Below are 19157 nucleotides of genomic sequence, written 5' to 3'. Positions count from 1 at the left end.
CCATCAGGGAACATGCAGAATTCCTCGCCCCCAGAGCTGGGGGTGGCAGTCAAAGCCACAGCCTTGGGGATGTGATACTGGAGTCTTACCGGTTGAGCCATTATGCACTCAGTACTTCTCAGGGAATTCAGGAACCAGAGGGTTTCAGTTGTCAGACATGAATTGGCTTAATACAGTTGAGCCACTTCAACAATTATACTGAAGGATACTCTGACAATAATTAAGAATATATAGTAGTCTGAAAGTTTTCCTATAGATTCGCCAAGCACTATCACGTCTGACAAGTCAATTATATTAATTTTAATTCACTTCAAATAAAATGTCAATGTGGACACTCATGAGAGCAAATACAGGGACCCTGACTAACAAAGTAATTCATCAGCACCTGAAAACAAAACACGCACTAGGCTGTGCAAATTAGCAGATTAAGAGGCTACAAGGAACGCTGCACAATATTGGAAAAAATTCACACGATAATTTATATTTTTGTGATAAAAAACACATTATTTATAACACAAAAAAGTATATACTGAAACTGTAGCCAAATAGAACTTATCTACCCACAAATAAGTTGGTATTGCCTGCCAAATATCATGGAATTCAACACATTTGCATACAGAGAAAGTCAGATGTCTTTTAGTCAGGGCTGTGGAGTCGGAGTCGGAGTCGAGGAGTCGGAGTCAGAGACAATTTTGGGTACCTGGAGTCGGAGTCGGAAAAAAGTTAACCGACTCCGACTCCGACTCCTACTAAATTTAAATGGGAATTAAAAAAGTAAGTTGAAATGTCCCAATTCACAAACAGTCATAATGAACTACTTCTCTGCTGTAAGAATAAAGTCCAGTGCATGCAGTGCATAATGTTACCACAAAACAAACATGTCAAGTAACCATGAAGCATGCTTTTCATTGACTGTATGCGTCACTATATGGGATGTAATGCACAGGTAAGGTGCGGCACCGCTTTCCATTGTGTCGTGTTCCACTGTTACAGGGAACTGTGAACCTAGCCTAAAGCCCCCCATACATTTACAGATGCACTGCCGATTTTTCGGCCGTTCAACGAGTCATCACGCGTCAAACGCCTGAAAAATCATCTGGTGTGTTCTCAGCTCCGTCGGCTCCCCTTCGCTATGCGCTACCCTTGAAACCTTGTTTTCATTGTGTTTGTCTTTAATCTGGCATTATAGTAGAGTGTTGGCTTCCTAGCCAGTAGTTCTGTGGTGAAATGACATGTATGTTGCCTTCCTTTCCTTCAATGGATGTAGAAAATACATTAGCATAGTATATACATACAGAGGAGTCGGAGTCGGGGAGTCGGAGTCGGAAGATTCAGAAACTGAGGAGTCGGAGTCAGAGCATTTATCTACCGACTCCACAGCCCTGCTTTTAGTGACCAGTTATCATTTGCTTTTCTCCTCATACCTTTTTGTTCAATATCTCACAACCACACCACACAACCTAGGAGTGAGTCCAACAGCAAGAATGAAAATGTTTATGACTGACGACTCGGAGAGCAGAGTTCACACAAAAACACCGGACATTTTTTTAAACATATACTAGATAATTTTGGAAATGAACAATTATTAAAATTGCAAAGCCAGCTACATCTTGTTTCCTATGAAAATGTTTTAGCGGAGCTTATTGACTGAGAAAAGCTGACCGTCACAGTGCTTGCAATATGACAATCAGATGTGCTTAACACACAATGCCAATAGCATCATACAGCATGCAAGCCCAGCTACAGGAGAAGAAGCTCAGATGTTTCCCTTGGTCATATTCACCATTCCACAGCTCAGCCTACAAGCGTTTAAGGTTTATACCTCATCAGGAAATAAGCCAAGTCATTCAAACACGGCTTCATACGACTGGACCGCTTTAAAAGAAACTCACGTTTCTACCTAGCTGTTTGTGCATTACTAAATTTCATATAAGTGCTTTACATTGCGACACCATCTTCAGAACCATTCCATCAAAAACTGTTCCAGACAAAAACTAAAGTTAGACTCAAGCAGACAATAAACAGACAAATCATACGCAGAATCTGGCAGAGGAAAGAAATCACAACAAAATCATGACAGAGGTCTACCTGAATCGCAAAAAGATCTAATATGCATTTCATAATTCATCAACACCTGGTGTTGTAACATCACTCTCTCAGTAGTTTCCACGCACAGCCATAAGCCAGCAGTCAAACACTGTTGTTCTGAGCAGATCTTTGCACAGCGGCAGAGTGGCGTCAAACCCAGCCTGTGCTGTGCCGGCAGCCATATGCTTTTATCAGATTGACGCCTTGGCCGACGTTCAAGAGCAACACACACATTATGATGTTCCAAGGGAACATAAGTCATTTAAAGACACATCTGTTACAGTTTCCATAGGTAGCTAATCTGCTCAGCACCTGCGACGTTCTCAAACAGCCTGATTTATGGATATGCTGCATAAGTGTTTGCTGCAGGACAAAGGTGCACATACTTTGATACATTATATATGATAAGGACCTGGGGGGGAGTGTTTTCAGTTTTAGTTTGCAAAATCAAATACGGCGAGGACACAAACCTGAACCACAAATCTGTCTTTCCTCCATGTGGTCTTGGTTTGGACAGCACTGCCATTGCAGAGTCCAGGTTCGGCTCATTGGACCCCACTTTAATTAGCAATTCAGACCCTCCAACAAAAAATGCACCCAACCCCTCAAAAACGTAACAGATGCAGGGAGAATGAATGTTGTCCTACAGGAAAAAATGTAAAACTTCATGGAGCATTTAAACTCTATTAAATAACACCTGATTTTGGACGTCAAACTATACAGCATTTCAACTGAGGGGGGAGAGCCTTCATCCTTAGCAGTTTATTTTAAAACCAACCCGATCTTAATTCCCAAAGATTCAAACAGCAGCAATGACAGACTTCACACACGCTTACCATGAACAACAGAGGCACAAGACATTGATGAACAGTCAGAATAAAAGACCTTTCTGTAAGGGGACAAAAAAAAAGTTACAAATGTAACTAAATGAGGCTTCCCCATTTGCCCATAATGCAATGCTCCAAAGCCACACACTTGTGTTTTAACGGCACAAAGGCGCTCCTGAAATAAAAACCATCCATGCTTCAAGGTCACCTATAAAAGGCACTGTGAGATCCATGCAGAACTTAGAAAGAAAATGAGATGGGCAAAAAAAAATAAACAAAAAAAAAACAGGATCTTATATTTTCATAAACATTTGTGAGGAGAGCATTGTGCAGCAAAGGCTGCCGGCTTTAGGTAACTTTTCTGTAATTTTCCCGTTAACATCCGATGTGTCGCTGACATTCAGCCACAGACAAAGGTCGTGCATGCATTGTGAATCATCCCTCTGATAGTTCTTTGAACGTTATGCCACGGTCAATTTTTAAAACACTCAAGCACCAACGATCAGGCGCAGGAACCCAGGAATATAGCATGCAGGCCTGCATCCCCGGAAATATGCATCTATAGTATGCAGGCCTGCATCCCCATTAATATGCATCTATAGCATGCAGGCCTGCATCCCCGGAAATATGCATCTATAGTATGCAGGCCTGCATCCCCATTAATATGCATCTATAGCATGCAGGCCTGCATCCCCGGAAATATGCATCTATAGTATGCAGGCCTGCATCCCCATTAATATGCATCTATAGCATGCAGGCCTGCATCCCCGGAAATATGCATCTATAGCATGCAGGCCCGCATCCCCGGAAATATGCATCTATAGCATGCAGGCCTGCATCCCCGGAAATATGCATCTATAGTATGCAGGCCTGCATCCCCATTAATATGCATCTATAGCATGCAGGCCTGCATCCCCGGAAATATGCATCTATAGTATGCAGGCCTGCATCCCCATTAATATGCATCTATAGCATGCAGGCCTGCATCCCCGGAAATATGCATCTATAGCATGCAGGCCCGCATCCCCGGAAATATGCATCTATAGCATGCAGGCCTGCATCCCCGGAAATATGCATCTATAGTATGCAGGCCTGCATCCCCATTAATATGCATCTATAGCATGCAGGCCTGCATCCCCGGAAATATGCATCTATAGTATGCAGGCCTGCATCCCCATTAATATGCATCTATAGCATGCAGGCCTGCATCCCCGGAAATATGCATCTATAGCATGCAGGCCCGCATCCCCGGAAATATGCATCTATAGCATGCAGGCCCGCATCCCCGGAAATATGCATCTATAGTATGCAGGCCTGCATCCCCGTGCAGAGAGACTGAAATGCTGCATCAGCAGCAGGTGACTATAGAAGGGAAGAAGCGCGACTGCAGTACTTTAATGAGCTGCTACATATTCTACTCATTATAAAAGAATAAGAGTTCATAAAAATATTTTCTTTTAATAATACACACTTAAAATACTGGGTGCAGGTAGTACTTGGCAGTTGCAATCACTAATAAACCATTTTCACTACCGCCCCAACCCACACCCCACCACAACCAAACATTTAGCGCACAAAACGTGAAACGGTGTTTTGAGGCGTAACAGCTTTAAAAAAAAAAAAACAAAGGGAAAAGATACATATCAGATGATGTGAAAAGTTGGCAAGAGTGTACTTGTGTTTGCGTGACTGCCCTGCCGCGTGCCACCTGTGCAGACTGACTCGATGTCATGCGGGGCAGCAAAACAAAACCAGTTTCCACAAAAAAACCAAAATAACAAAACAAGAAATGATACCAGATAGCAGTTGTGGCACATTTCTAATTTATAAATTACTAGTAAGTCATTACTGTGTTTGTCCTTCTTCCGTTCTTCATCCTCCAGTCTATAAACTGGGCTTGAAAGCCTTCTGGTGGATCAGAAGGCGGACTTAGAAAAAGGCCTCTTTCCACCAAAGGGGCGAGACGCCAGGAGACGAGCACTAGGGTCACGCAGTGGGGGGGGGGCGTGGCATCACGGTGAAGAGCGGGCGGCTGGGCGCCGTCCGTCGCGGCCCTGGACCGTGTTAGGAGGAGGTATGAGGAGGTGCAGCGCTGCAGGCGTAGGGGGGAAGGAGCAGGGGTATCCCCACCCCCCTGTGCCCAGCGAGGGAGACCCTCAGAGGTATTGCTGGAGAAAGTACAGCAGCATAATCTCATAATGCTCTCCTGACTCTGGGCACCGGATGCTGTGCCGCTCGTTGGGGTAGATCTGCAAAACAAAATCGGGGGAATAAAACAGCCTCAATGGGTTGAAAATACCAGTACAAATAATACGTCTTACTGCTTACACATGTGACAGTCCATCACTGCCATTTCTCAAAAAAAAAAACTATCTTTCATATTTAATGGGTTGGTTACATGCCTGGCTTTGAAGGTACAAAAAGCCCATACTGTGTGTTCTAAAACGTCACCCAGACCGACAAGCGGAGCAGTGTTCTGGAGCCAAGACAGCACACCCCCGCAGCACAAGCACACACATTCCTTTCCAGTCGCGTTACCTGATCTGACCCTGAATTCCAGCATCACGCCAGTGCAGAGCAGATAAACACCTGCACTACAGGCAGCAACCATGAGCAGACTGTAGCATAAACCCTCAGTATGGAACTACACAAATATGTTAATTTCAAATCTATTGATCTTAAAAAATGCGACCTGTCTGTTTAAAGTCATTAAATTCATGTTTGAACTAGCATGTAAGTTACACTGCAGCACAGTAAGGAAAAGACAGTCACACATTTTCCTTTTATTTTGAAAAAGCAGTGAAACCAGATTACCAGATCCCAAGATTACCAGAATGACTTTTTTATACTATGAAAAAGGAGAGAGATGCCCTACTGGCCAGGCCTAATAGTGGAGTATAACAAGGATTTGGGGGCTGGTGCTTTTAGACTGTGGTGAATAATAATAATAATAATAATAATAATTGATACTTTATTGATCCCCGTGGGGAAATTGTTTTTACGCCTCCCTCAACTTGCTCTTTGTAGAGCAAGCTGTCCGCGAAGGGCAGCCACCCGTAGCAGCGCCCAGGGAGCTGGGGATTGAGGGTCTTGCTCAAGGACCTGCAGACGTGCTGAGGCTGGGCTTGAACCGGCGACCTTGTGATTACAGGCACACGGCTTAGCCCACTGAGCCACACGCTGCCCCTGAATGAATGAATGAGCCACCTGAAACCCTCGTGCACCCCCCCCCACCCCCCAGAAAACAGTTGATCGTCCAAAGGAATAATCACCGTTATTTCAGTGACACCTCTAGTGCTGCTAACTTTGCTGTCCGATATTTAAACTTCATCAGTGTTCAATTTCAGCATTTTCACTGATACATCGTGCATCTGTACATAACCATTTCAAGACAATATGTAATTCAAAATAAGAAAGAAATACAGTGCTTGAGAATTGTGAGAGAAAATTGCGAACTCGGTTATGAGTATTAAAAACAAAAAATCGTGATTGACATTTTACTCAGGATCGAGCGGCTCTATGATCAGTGGGCTGCATACATTTTTTTTTAATTGGGTGAGTAACAATGGTCATGCAGAATGTATCAGAGTAAAAACTCGTTATTTGGCTTAGAATTGTAGCAAAATGAGTGTAAAAGCTGCAACAACTTAATATATTCAAGTACAAATTCAGAAAAAAATTACTGCAGTACAGTAACAAAGTATTTGTCCTTTGCTACTGTACACAGCACATACTGTTAGGGGTTTTAGGGCCATAATAGGAGGACAGAAAAGAGCACAAATGCTTACCTGGAGCTGGTAAGGCTTCCCAGCACGGATTAGTTGTGAAATCAGGAAATTGGTGTGGAAAAAGTGCACATTTTCATCAAGAAATCCATGTAAAATTAGTAAACGATTGGGTCTAAAAAGAAAGGAAAATATTTTCTCTAAATTATGTCATAATGTACCAGAACACATCCATGCAAAGCACCTTGAGGCGACTCTGTTGTGAAAGGCGCTATATAAAAATTGAATTGACAGTAATAAAAAGTGCTACTTAATGAGAAAATGACAGAGGACTGACTCTCATTTCCGATTAGACTCCGGAGTGCAAAAAAACAGGGAATCTAAGCATGATTTGCACATACAGGCATCGTAAGGCTCTCACTTTAGGACTAAATACATTTTCAAATGCAGCTGTGAATCCCACCTTAATAAGCGATTTAAAGAACACCGGACACTTGCCGGGTCGACAAGGCAGAGAGAACCTTAAAATCGGCCTGCTGCAGGCAGCGACGCTGAAGACTCACTCGTTAGGGAGCTTGTCCACGTGCAGGGCCACAGATCCCGCCTCGTAGCCTTGCTGATTGTTCTGCGGTTCGTCCATGTAGCGTTCAGTGTAGCCAGTGTCATACGCCATCCAGACGGTCACGGGGGCACCTGCGACGGCCACCTGACCCAGGACAGACGTGGTGAGTCGCGCGAGCACAGTCCGACCAGGGCAGCCCCAATGCCGCGCACTCTCGTAAAGGCTTAAGTTGGGCTCAGCGACGCAGCTGTCGCCTTAAGCAACAGCGACCCCTTGTGTCTATGCTGAATTATAGCTACAACAACCACCTTAGACCATAATACAGCCTTATCTGTCAGCATGTACTGAAATGATTACACTGAATCATAAACACACCCTTGTCTTACCCACACAAAACCGTAACCAACCCACATGTCCCTCTAACTGCAAATAAAACCACAGAGAACAATAACTAAGCTAGAGAGGGTGATGGGGGGGGGGGGTTTGGTGGGTTAGGACAGGGGTTCCCACATGAGCATGGTGTTTGGGGGGGGGGGGGGTGCTGGTTAGGGTTGTGTTTATGAAAATTCAAAAACATAGAAAACTTCCATAGTGATCGTAGCCTGAACTAGCCGGTCGGAAAAACAGGGGTCGCGAGTCTGGCGTCGTTATTTTGGGGGTTGCGCGCTGAAAAGTTTGGGAACCCTTCGGTAAGGACACTGTGCCTATGATAAAAAGGTTGCCGGTTCAAATCCCATATCTGGGAAAGTGATTTCAGCTGGGCGCTTAACCCCAACCGCCCCATGGACTGACTGACTCTGCTCTCTCACTTTGGATAATGGCACCTGCTAAATAAGAGATGAGATGAGAGACAAACACACCTTGAAGATGTTGGGCCTGTGAATGAGACCCATGAGGGACAGGAAGCCCCCGTAAGACCAGCCATGGATGGCCACACGGCTGAGGTCCACAAAACTGTACTTCTCTGCGACAAACTGAAGACCTTCCACCTGGTCCTCGATCTCCACCTGGCCCTGGAGGCACAAAAATGAGAAGAAAAAAAGTGAACGTGAACCAAAAAAAAAAAAATGAACATGAACCAAGCTTGCTGAGGGATTCCTAACTGGGGAGGGACCTCCTCACCATCCTGTTCTTCAGAGCCCCTTCAAACTTCAAGCCCCTCTGACAGGAGCCCCTGCCATCGATGACCACCACTGCGTAGCCCAAGGATGCCAGCGTGTTCAACCGCAAATACTTGACTCCCTTAAAGGAGTTATTCACCAGCTGAACCTGTGGGGAACCGCAAGATACGACCCAATGGACCATATTTTTGGCTCCTCTAATAACTGCATCAAATCATTTAGCTTCCAGCTTGCTAAGGTTTATGAAAGACGATTTGTAATTTTAGAGTTAACATTATAGAACAAGTATAACATAGTAAGTCCTTATAGTAAGTCCTTATAGTAAGTCCTTATAGTAAGTCCTTATAGTAAGTCCTTAAACAGACACAAATCATCAGGCCTGTTTAAAAACTAAGAAGCTGTAGGATATTTTAAAGTCTAAAGCAGTTTCCTCTACGTATACCAAAAAAAATAAAAAATTAACCATGAAGGAATTCTGCGCACCTGAGGTCCTCCGTATACAAAGAGGATTGTAGGATGTTTCTTGTGAGGCATCAAGTTGTGAGGCTTGAACACCATTCCGTACAACTGGAAGCCAGATTTTCCCGGGAAATCAAAAATCTCTGGCGGTATGTAATCTGAAGGGCAAACTAATGAAGAGACAGAAGATCACAGATAAATTGACGGTGTTACAACATGTGGGTCCTTATTTCATGGTGTCTTGTGACTCGCTTTCGTCTTCCACGTGCACCTAGGTGAAGCCAGGCTAGACTGGACACCTACTTGAGGCTTCCATCATGCTGGCCCAGAACTCAGGCTGCTTGTGCAAGGGGTCACTGTCGGGGCCCAAGAGTTTGTAGACGTGAACACATGGGGGAGTGCTCACGTTGCTGTAATGGCTGATGAACATGTCGAAGTTCTGCCGAAAAAAAAGGGAGAGAGCGCAGTGCTTCACTTAAAGCCATCTAACTAGACAACTCGGCTCAGCACGAGTCCACAACAGACAACAGCATTAAGGCATTTGTACACGGTCCCCAGTAGGAGGTCATACCGGACTTATGGAACAGGTGTGCGAGAAGCCAGGCTTGGTGAGTCTCACGACGTCGCCTGGGGAGCTGTAGCTGACCATATACAGGTGGTGCTCCAGAGGAGTGTCCTTTGTGCCCTGGAAGTATGCCAGCTTGGTGGCTTCGTCGACCCATATCTGCACATGAGACGGACACCACAGACTGACATGAGACGAGCTGTGGAAATACTCAGATGAGAGAAACAAAGATAGAACACTGTCTTCTGACCTTGGACCTGCGGAGGTCCCCGTGTGACGTGCCCAGCCTTGATCTTACCTTCGAGCCATGACGGGCCAGCACCTCCCACTCCCCACTGGTCAGGGTCAGCTCCTCCTTTATCGAGCACTTAAAATCGCCTGGAGCAAAGCACCCGTGACATGTGAAAACACAATCACTCTATCACTCTATTTTGGCTCTGTTGGCAAAGTTTTCCAATTGGATTAGATCCATTAATCTGATACATGTATCTACAAAATGTGAAGACAAAATTGACCAGAACAGAAATAGCAGTGGTTTAGGTTGATATTTCTGAATCGAGAGTGCATACAGGAGCTGAGTGACCGACGACAAATCCAAAGGCATGTCTTACCCTCAGTGTGTGTGTAACATCTGGACCACTGGTAGCAGCCAGGCTGTAACACAGATGTGATTCTGTATAGATGACAGAAGCCCGTTTTGGACTCATTCACCCAGAGAAAGGTAATCTCATCGTCTTTCGTTTGGATAAATGGGTAGAAAATGTCATGAACCTGCGGACAACACAGTAACCAACAGATGAGCATGAATCAATATCAAGCTTCGATTACTAATTCAGAAAAAAAGAGAAACTCACTCTGATGATACTGAAATTGACACTCAGACATACGGTGCTTTGAAAACTCCAGAGTAACTGACAGTTATTTTTATTAAAAACCATCTTGCCCATCTACACAGCTGGATGCAAGCACTCTGCTGTGGGGGAAATGCTTTTGGCCCCCATCTAGGGCTTGACATCAAACCTGCATTTGACTCCTTTTCCAAAAGTCTGTCAGCCTGCTCTCTGAAAAAGAGTGACATGGCACATTGACAAATCTGAAGGTGCTTGGAACCTCACATTGATCCAGATGTCAGTGACCTCCTCGTAGATAACGAAGGGGTGGACGCTGTCAGGGACTGCCTCAACTTTCTCCTGGCGCTGAATGGGCTCGTCTGTGACAGGAATGAAGAGCGCAGGGGGCAGCAGAACCAACTGCAGCCTCTGCTGGCTCCGATCGAGGAGGACAGCCCAGGCACTGCATGGGTGGTACCAGGCGGTGTGACTCACAACGGCGTAACTCACAGCAGGGACTCATTTGAACAGAATGCACAACTAACCCTAAAAAATCTCTAACAAAATCAATATAGTGCACCACGAAGCGAGGGTGACATTTACACCTGACGGAAGTGTCCCGCAATGCACTGTTTTATAGGGTTTATAATCGTCTTTGAGACAGTACTCCTGAAAACATCCCCATAAAGTCAGGGAAACATACAGCGGATGAGTCACAGTCACCAGCAGATTGTTTGACGTCAACACCATCACGCCACGACATGCCCTCCATGAATTAAAAATGGCTTTTAAAGTCATAACTGGGAGATACGCAGAGAATGGATTTGCAAACGTGACTTCGGCACGTCCTAAAATCAGGACCAACAGTGCCAGGTTCTACTACCTCAGGGAATAAAATGCTTTTACTGAGTACTGAGAGATTCTTCCTTGGCTGTTTGTTTAGAGGGTTTTGTTTTTTTAAATCAGGACTCACAATTTTCCATCTCTGGTCCAGCCAGCCCGGGCAATGTACTCCACACCAGGAAACAGCGTAGTGAAGGGCAGGACCAGCTCTTTGTCCTGAGTCCTCACGATCTGAGCACGCAGGAAAGACGGGGTCAACACTGAAACACTCTCAGTCTACATAAAGAGATCTCTTCATTCACTGCCGTGCAATGTCACCGTAAAAGCAAGAAAAACACACATACCCTACCAAGATGGTCAGTTTTTATCTCTGCCAGTTTGAGGGTGATTTGGGGATTTTTACTGCCTAAAGAGAAGGAAAGAAAATAATCAATTTATACATTGTTGGTTATAAATAATCAGATGGTTCCTATGAGTTGCTATATTCTGAAAACATAGATGCTGAAGCCCAGAATCTGACCAGGGTATCAGGTCACCCCGATTCCCTTCACGTTTCACTCCTTAACACTTTTGGGTTGGCCGACAAACAGAATACCACAGATCAGCAACATGATACATTCTAGCATTAATTACCAGCAGAACTTTCAAAGGACCAATACAGTTAAACACATTCTGTAAAAAGTCCAACACAACAAAACTTTAGTCCTCAAATGACTGATTAGATGCGTCCAACCCAGCTGAGTTTCTCCAGTTTGCTATGGCATGGCAAAGGGCTTGTCAATCAAAATCATTCAGCAACCCACCTTATGGTCTCAATGTATTTGTAAACCTCCAACTGTTGGGTGGGTCACACCTAATTATACAACACAATTTCTGAATCTAACAAAAAATTACCACCTCAAAAGATCAACAATAACCATCCCCACGGCCGGCCGGCCTCACCAGTGCGAGGGTATCTGTAAGCATCTGCCTTGCGTTCCTCCAGGGCCGGTGATGGCACGTGGATGATCTCCACCTCAGACTCGTCCACCTCCTCGTACAACAGCTGCAGAGTTCTGCCCCTGTCCGAGTCTGACCAGCAAAGGCATCAAGGTCACCCATTAAATTCCAGCTTTCTACAGAATGGAAACCTGCCTGTAGTCTAATTTTTATGCACACAATCTAATGAAAAACTGAAAATCCTTGGGGGGAAAAAATACCATTTTCAATACACCAAAAAGAGTTCACAGTAGGCTGTGTATTAAAAAATGAAAAAAAAAACATTGCGGTTCTGATTCTCTGCTTGCTACCTTTGGTCTGACAGCTTACGTCACTCAGTCTCACCTTCAGGGGCAGCTGGACACCACCAGTACCCAGTGAAGCGGTCAAACTCCTCCTGGATCACAAATGTGGCCACACCTGCAGACTTTGGGTCATTCTTTACATTATTCAGACCTACAGAAAGAAAATAACGTGCATGTCAGTTTCCTACTTTCTTATGCAAACCCATAAGCAATGACAATGACGTGACCCATTGTGGGTTTACAATTCAAAGTACTGAGACAAAGCAGAGAATACTTTTTATGACAGATTTATAAGAATGACATGGCCACCTACGACTGATATGTTCAAACCTGGAAAAAAAACACTTCTTTCATTGCTTCTGAGCAGAAAACGGGTTTCTACCAGAATAAGCACAAAGAACTAAATATGCAATGACCACAGTGCAGTGAAACACTTTCACATATTCCCTGTTTCACACATGGCCATAGTTTTAGATACACTGATACACACTGACAGGCAGAGGCAGGTATGTTACGCCCATGAAAGTGACCCTTCAGCATGTCTGCCAGCCAGCCCACCTTGATGACAGAAGGTGAGCCTTTTCTCCTCCCCTGACTCGATGTTGGCCACCCATAGGTCATTGCTGTTGATGAAGGCTATGAAGCTTGGATCCCCTGGACAGATTTTGGGGTCCATCCGCGTCCCTGAGCACTGAGTCTTTATCTCCACTGGCTTCATTGGGGATCCCTGCTAAACGACAAAAACCAACGTTGGGTTGGTTTTGCTGGTCCCGCAGCACGACTGTCAAAGACCGGCCGGACACACCCAGCCGATCTTGGAGGAAAAGGTCACGATTCACTACTGCCCTTTACTCACAATAAAGCCATTATGTCCGCCATCACGGCAGTAGAAAAGGCTGTTGCTGGCCTGGAAGAGGAAAAGCCCACTCTCTGCATGGTGGTCGTAAGACGTTATCCCAAAAACGCCCAGCCTCTTCCTTTCTCGCAGAAGCTCTTCCTCTCTTGAATAGACACCATGATGCGGCGTCGCCTGGCAGGAAGAGGAAAGCCATCAGCATTCTGAGCAAACAAGCGCAAGGCTCTTACTGCTCAAGGGATGGACCAGGATATTTTTCAACGCTCTCGCTGCAACAAATGACCCAAGATACAAATTAATGTTACACCTGTTTCTACTACAGTAAAACTGAGAAACCCATCAAAACAAATTGTTTTCAACATAAATCAACTGACATCGCTTTGCAGGACACTGCCAGTAAGTGCAGTGTGAGGTTTCAGCAGAGTGTCCATGGAGCCTGAAGACCTTCCTGCATAGATGCTGGCTAGAGGCACAAGCTTCCCGTTTTATAAGAATCTGTCTTTCCGCTGTCAGCGTTTCTTCGAATCTAATCCAATGCCTTGGTGACTCGCCTGGGAAGCCAGATTCCCGCCCCCCTGCACGCATTACGGAATTCAGCTTCTTTATCCGCAGGAAGCACTGGCAATACCTGTTATTTTTCATTTGGTATCAGAGGTTCTATGCAGTGAAGCACCTAAATGCCTGCAGTGCAACAAACAGTGGCCACCCGCTGGAAAGAAGTGGTAGGCGTACGGCAAAACTGTGAAACTCGAGGACACAACACCAGATCTGGATGGATCAGTCAACACGGTGCCATCTATACATCAAAAGAGCTTCCTACAATCTCCAGCAGCCACTGGGCTGCATTGCTCCCGAGAGGGTTACCTGAAAGTGATCCAGCATCTGTTTCCAGGACAGCACCAAGAGAGCCTCTTTTCTGATCTTCTTAGGAATTTCAGAGTAAAGTAGTGAATTTTCCCTGCTCCCATAGGGCATTCCTAAAGGCAACACAAGACAAGCCCAATTAACACTAGGTTGTTACCCAACTGCTTTCATGTTAATTCAAATTACCAATAACTAAGTTTACAGTCTTCAGCATTTCACTACTTTTAGACCAAAAAAAATTTGCTATAACCTCGAAGAAAAGTTAAAGGAAATCTGATTATATTTTCTCAGTTTAACATTTTTAATTTGTTACTCAACGTTATTCAGTCAAGAGCTCAATTACTGCTACCATCAAGCTTGACAGCCCTACTCTAAAAATGGGGATAGAAATTAGCCCTGTTTACATTTATATATACATTTTAATCATCAAACATTTTTCTTTGTACAAATAGAAAATATCAATGCAAACACCCAATATCTAAAGGAAATGGCATACTCAGAAGGCCCACCATGAGCACTGGGGTCAGACTGACCCCCAGCTACTCCTGTAATGTCTGACGCAGGTCATTCTGTGCGGTGAATGCAGGCGAACGAGCTCACCGAGGTAGTAGAGCCGATGAGAGTGGGGGCCCGACTCATCTCTCTTCTGTACAAACTGGAAGTCGTGTGGCGCCTTGTTGACGATCATCCCTGAGTACTTGCGGCTGCTGTGGATGATGTCCCGCAGGCCGTCCCACGAGTGCTTCTCCACAAAGAACTGGCTGGGGGCGTCCTCCATCTCCACCACCTCAGTGCTGTCTGAGAGCTCGTCCACTGCGGTCATCCTGACAGCTGCCAAACTGAACACTCCAACGAAAGGAGATCAGGAGTAAGTCTCCTTCCATTCAATGGAGTAAGTGTCTACTTGTGTGGTAAAAAGTGGGTGATACTGTGCTACCTTAAGATCAATGCTTCCAGGCCAATCTGTGGAATAAAACACATATCCCTGGATATTACTCCTGATAATAAGAAGCATTTCCCCCCAAACAGTAATGATATTCACCGTACCTTTTCCGACTACCTTCAGTTTCGTCTTCAAGTTTAACCTTCTTTACTCTATGCATTAACCGGCCTACAACCCTCAGCCAGATACGGTAACCTACAAAAAACAGCAGCACAAGACCATTGGAACAGAGTCTGTCTCACAAAAAGTACAGATTTTGTGTACTGGCCATTGCACACCTCGGTGTTCACAGAGAATAACACTTTAACTAAATATTTTTTTCATATCCTAGAAACACGAGTGTTACGAACAAGTCTATCAGTAGCATGTCTGTAAGCAACTTCCTAATGGAAGGATAATTCAGATAGAACTCAAAGCAAAAAAACTGCACTGGTGCCGATTTCCACAGCATCTCAACATCATCATCATCAACCCACAGAGCAAACCTGTTTTAACGAAACCTTGACACGATGCCTTCACATTCAAAACACTCAAATGCTACTTTAACGCAAATCATGAAGCCACTTGCTTCAAATCAGTTCCGAATCGAGAACAAGAAATAACTCCATTAAAGGACAATATGTTTCAGGATTTTGTACCAAGGAGATGCTCCTGAGGAAATTCCTCACCGAGTTATAATGGAGGGACGAACTCATGGATAAGCTGTCTCCAGTGCTGTGGCCTGTACTACGAAGCGGGGTTACTGGCTTATTGGAGTAACGCGTCGGATTTAAGGTAGTCCGGGCAAAATGGAAGTGAACGAATATGAAGTCCATTTAAAGTGTGGTACCTTAAATCCGACAAGTTATCCTGATAAGCCAGTAACCTCACTTCGTAGTACAGGCCACTGGTCTCAGTCCTTCTGTTTGACACAGTTGTGCTGTATTACATTCCTTGGGGCCCCACCCCAGAATATGCTGCAGGCATGAGGAATGTTCTGCTCTTCATACATTTCAACTTCAAATTTTGCAGAAATTTTCTCAGGCACACTCATTATTAATTACACCCTATTAAGTCAATTATACCACAGAGTGGCATTTACTAGATGCTAGATATGGAAAATGTAATGAAATTCTATAAGTCAGGGCTGCCCAACTCCAGTCCTGGGGGGCCGGAGCCCTGTGTACCTTAGTTCTTAGTTCCACTGTAAATGATTCAGCTGAAGGGCTGTGTGGTAATTAGCACAAGGAGTTGAATCAGTTGTGTTAAATGAGGGGAAACCAAAAAAATGTGCAGGGCACTGGCCCTTCAGGACTGGAGCTGGGCAGCCCTGCAATAAATGAACATTTATTTAACAAAAATTATTAACCCCAGATACAGGATTTAAAGGCAAAATTTCCTGCTTATAAAAGCTGAGTAATACAGTAACATTTGTGCTAAAGTGTGGCAATCACCTAGTTGCAAAAATACATCACTGAAAACTGGAGCCACATTTTTTTAATGTCTCCAAAAAGAAACTAAGACAGCAGGCTGAGGGAGCAGTAGGGTGTCATCTGAGATCTCAGTGACACCCCCACCAAAAAACAGCTGGCGGAACATGACAAAAGTTTTACATCTTTAGAGAAACGAATGTCACCTCTGCTTCCTTTAAATAACCAGTCAGACGTTCATATTGAATAAATAAGCTTTGAACAAGCTCTGAATTCTTAAGCTGTCACTCCAGACTCAGGACCCAGATTTGTCCCTCAAAGCACCACATTAGCAGTCTATAGTGATGCTGCCCAGAGATCCCAGCTCCACTTGCAGGGTGGGAAAGCTGGGTGCCCCATTCAGGAGGGGAATCAAGTGAACTGTGTGCCCTCTGGAGCAGATGAAGAGGCAGGGGGCAGATGCTACTATCTGATAGGCTGCACTAGTCTTATGTTGCAGGAGAGGGATGACTATCATTAAGGAATTATTTTTCCATAATGGTATAAAATAAGGAACAATTCAAGATTTTTTTTAATGAAATGTTAATATTGCAGCTGAAACACAGCATCCTTGTGATGATTTTCTGTTAATACAAGATGCAGTGTAACGTCACACATTTTTCGGTTCTTAAACCACGGTTTTCAGTTTAGCAAAAACTTGTTTTAAGTATTTTTTTTTATTAAAAGCCAAGCAGAGTTATAAAATTGTTGTAAACCAAACAAAAGATAATGTGTCTGTCGATGTTTTAGTGATAAACACCCCTACAGCCTTAAATATTTCTTAGCCTGAATTTACTGGCAAACGTGCCTTACATGTCACGGGGAGACTAACTTGCAGGGCTGTTTCTGTCTTGCTCCGGTCTCCAACACTGGGATGATGTCGTTCCAAATGAGTTAGCATACTGGATGTGCTCACAGCCACATATCGTAGTTCGGTATAACCTGCTTGGTGTTGGTATAATTTATCGATAAGTGACGGGGAAGGTTTCTCGCTCGCCGCTATGACTACCTGTGACCAGCTCACAGCCACAGTTAGCGTGGTGCGCTCCGTGTCGAACACCTACTTACGCATTTAGGTTCCGCCCATGTCGGTAACTGTATTCATTCGTTTCATTGCGCGTATCGAACCGAAAATGACGTAAGCAACCGGTACACGGAGAACACGTGTGCGGTTACAGCCGCACTGCAAAATCTTACAGTTTTGTAGTGCTGGTCATAATTGAGCTAAAGCGCAAAAAAAAAAGAAAAGGACATATTCAGGACACACGATAATGTCTCACTATGCTATATTAAACTACAACAACTTAAGGGGAAGGTACCAGAAGATAATTTTACAATGTTTTATACGTTTGAAGACTGTTATTAAAGCCACATTAGTACCACAATTAACCTAAATAGATGTCATAATAATATGGCGCATTACTTTGCTTTAAAAATTATATTTCAGTAGTAATCACTTTAAAATAACCAGAACTGGTTGGCCATAAAATCCAAAGATAACATTTACATACAATTATAAAACATATTTAAAAGATGGGAAGCAGTTTCAATCCAAGATCAGAAATAACCGTACCCCTACCCATAGTAAATGTTGAGTCATAAACAAAAGGATATGTTTACATTCTGCTATTCTGACGTGTCATTACATAAATTAACGTTTATCCAACAACCAAGACGTAAGAAAGCAGCTGTAGATTTCTTTCAAATAACGGAAGGTCAGGTTGGTGTATCTGTTCTATATTCGTGACCGCCTCGGCTGATACAGCGCCAAAGGGACTCAAGCCGGGTGTTTCGTATCGGAGATCAGTAGGCCGACGGTCCAAAGTAAGCAACCCGGGTGTAAAAATGGGCTACCGTTTACTGATAAATCAGCCCAAACTTTAAATATACATTGAAGGGAAAATAAATTTCTGTTCATGTTGACATGGCTGACATTCTGATTTTATTTACTTATATTAATTTCTTTCAAAAAAACGAAACTTCGATGTTGAAGACAGCTGCTCATTTCATTCTACTAACCTTATTTACCCTGTTACTTCGATGTTAGTGGCAATAATTAATGTTAGGATGTAATTCAACTAATGCTCATTTTCCTGTACACATCGGTTTTTGATTCCGAGGGTCAACTTAAGGGGCGTTTTACGTAAACCAAGCACATAAACTGCAAGCTACACTAACTGTGGTTTACTCGTTAGAAAATTTTTGGAACAGAAGACATTAAAAGCCAAACCAAGAATAACAAAAGCCATAACATTAACAGAAAAAAATTCAAGTCATTGTGAGTCCTTATGGGGTTTCATACAGCTAGCTAGCCACATAAAGTCTTACAGGTTTCTGAGTCCGTACCAATATGACTAACTGCTGCCTGGCTTATGAGGTACTTACAGATCCAGATCCTGCCCCTCTTTTCTCTCTGGCCACTTGTAAATCTTTTTACATTAAAAAGAATAGCGCTGGATGTTTAAGATGACGTCCATGGCCTAGTATACAGACAGAAGGAGTCAGTACAGCAAAAGCGGAAGCAGGGGCGGGAACAGCCAATCAATTACAATGGCCTTTGACCCGGAAGGAATAATGCAGGGCTCTCGTATAGGAAATACTGTAAGTGTATTAGTGTAATAAAAGGTAGTCAGGCTAGCTCTGACCCTTTAAAAATAACGTAACGTTGTCCAAAATAATCACTTCGGTTTTGAAAAATGAATAACGTAACCGTATTTCTTCGTGCCTGAACAGATAAATTCGA

At 43.9% G+C, this 19157-nt stretch overlaps 1 protein-coding gene across 7 annotated transcripts; it reads right to left on the bottom strand.

Moving 5' to 3' along the window:
- Window positions 1-1480: 1480 nt before the first annotated feature.
- dpp9 (dipeptidyl-peptidase 9) lies at window positions 1481-18942 on the bottom strand. 7 transcript variants are annotated; one of them, XM_023843895.2, is made up of 21 exons: window positions 18800-18942; window positions 15071-15161; window positions 14624-14862; window positions 14024-14136; window positions 13160-13333; window positions 12862-13033; window positions 12344-12454; window positions 11963-12091; window positions 11365-11426; window positions 11151-11251; window positions 10463-10640; window positions 9959-10118; window positions 9646-9725; window positions 9354-9506; window positions 9086-9221; window positions 8807-8952; window positions 8325-8471; window positions 8063-8215; window positions 7204-7346; window positions 6704-6815; window positions 1481-5164 (listed from the first exon to the last, which is right to left on the bottom strand). In XM_023843895.2, the coding sequence occupies exons 2-21, from the start codon at window positions 15124-15126 to the stop codon at window positions 5072-5074; spliced, it is 2658 nt and encodes an 885-aa protein (XP_023699663.1). In that variant the 5' UTR covers window positions 15127-15161; window positions 18800-18942; the 3' UTR covers window positions 1481-5071. The 7 variants fall into 7 exon arrangements, with proteins under 7 accessions (XP_023699663.1, XP_023699664.1, XP_023699668.1 ...); XM_023843896.2 differs by having other exon boundaries at window positions 12862-13030; XM_023843900.2 differs by lacking the exon at window positions 18800-18942 and adding an exon at window positions 14961-14986 and having other exon boundaries at window positions 14624-14869.
- Window positions 18943-19157: the final 215 nt, after the last annotated feature.

Source organism: Paramormyrops kingsleyae, chromosome 15, assembly GCF_048594095.1.
Source record: "Paramormyrops kingsleyae isolate MSU_618 chromosome 15, PKINGS_0.4, whole genome shotgun sequence".
Lineage (NCBI taxonomy): Eukaryota > Metazoa > Chordata > Actinopteri > Osteoglossiformes > Mormyridae > Paramormyrops > Paramormyrops kingsleyae.
Note: the sequence above shows the minus strand (reverse complement) of the source record. Positions and strands in the feature narration are given on the sequence as shown.

What these genes read in the sequence shown, in the direction of transcription:
- dpp9 (XM_023843895.2), bottom strand. Translation starts at nt 15,126, where the DNA reads ATGCATAGAGTAAAGAAGGTTAAACTTGAAGACGAAACTGAAGGTAGT. An exon ending in TTGTATACGGAGGACCTCAG is followed by an intron (nt 8,472 to 8,806) that starts GTGCGCAGAATT and finishes GGTTCCCCACAG; the next exon opens with GTTCAGCTGGTGAATAACTC. An exon ending in GTGGACAAGCTCCCTAACGA is followed by an intron (nt 6,816 to 7,203) that starts GTGAGTCTTCAG and finishes CTTTCTTTTTAG; the next exon opens with ACCCAATCGTTTACTAATTT.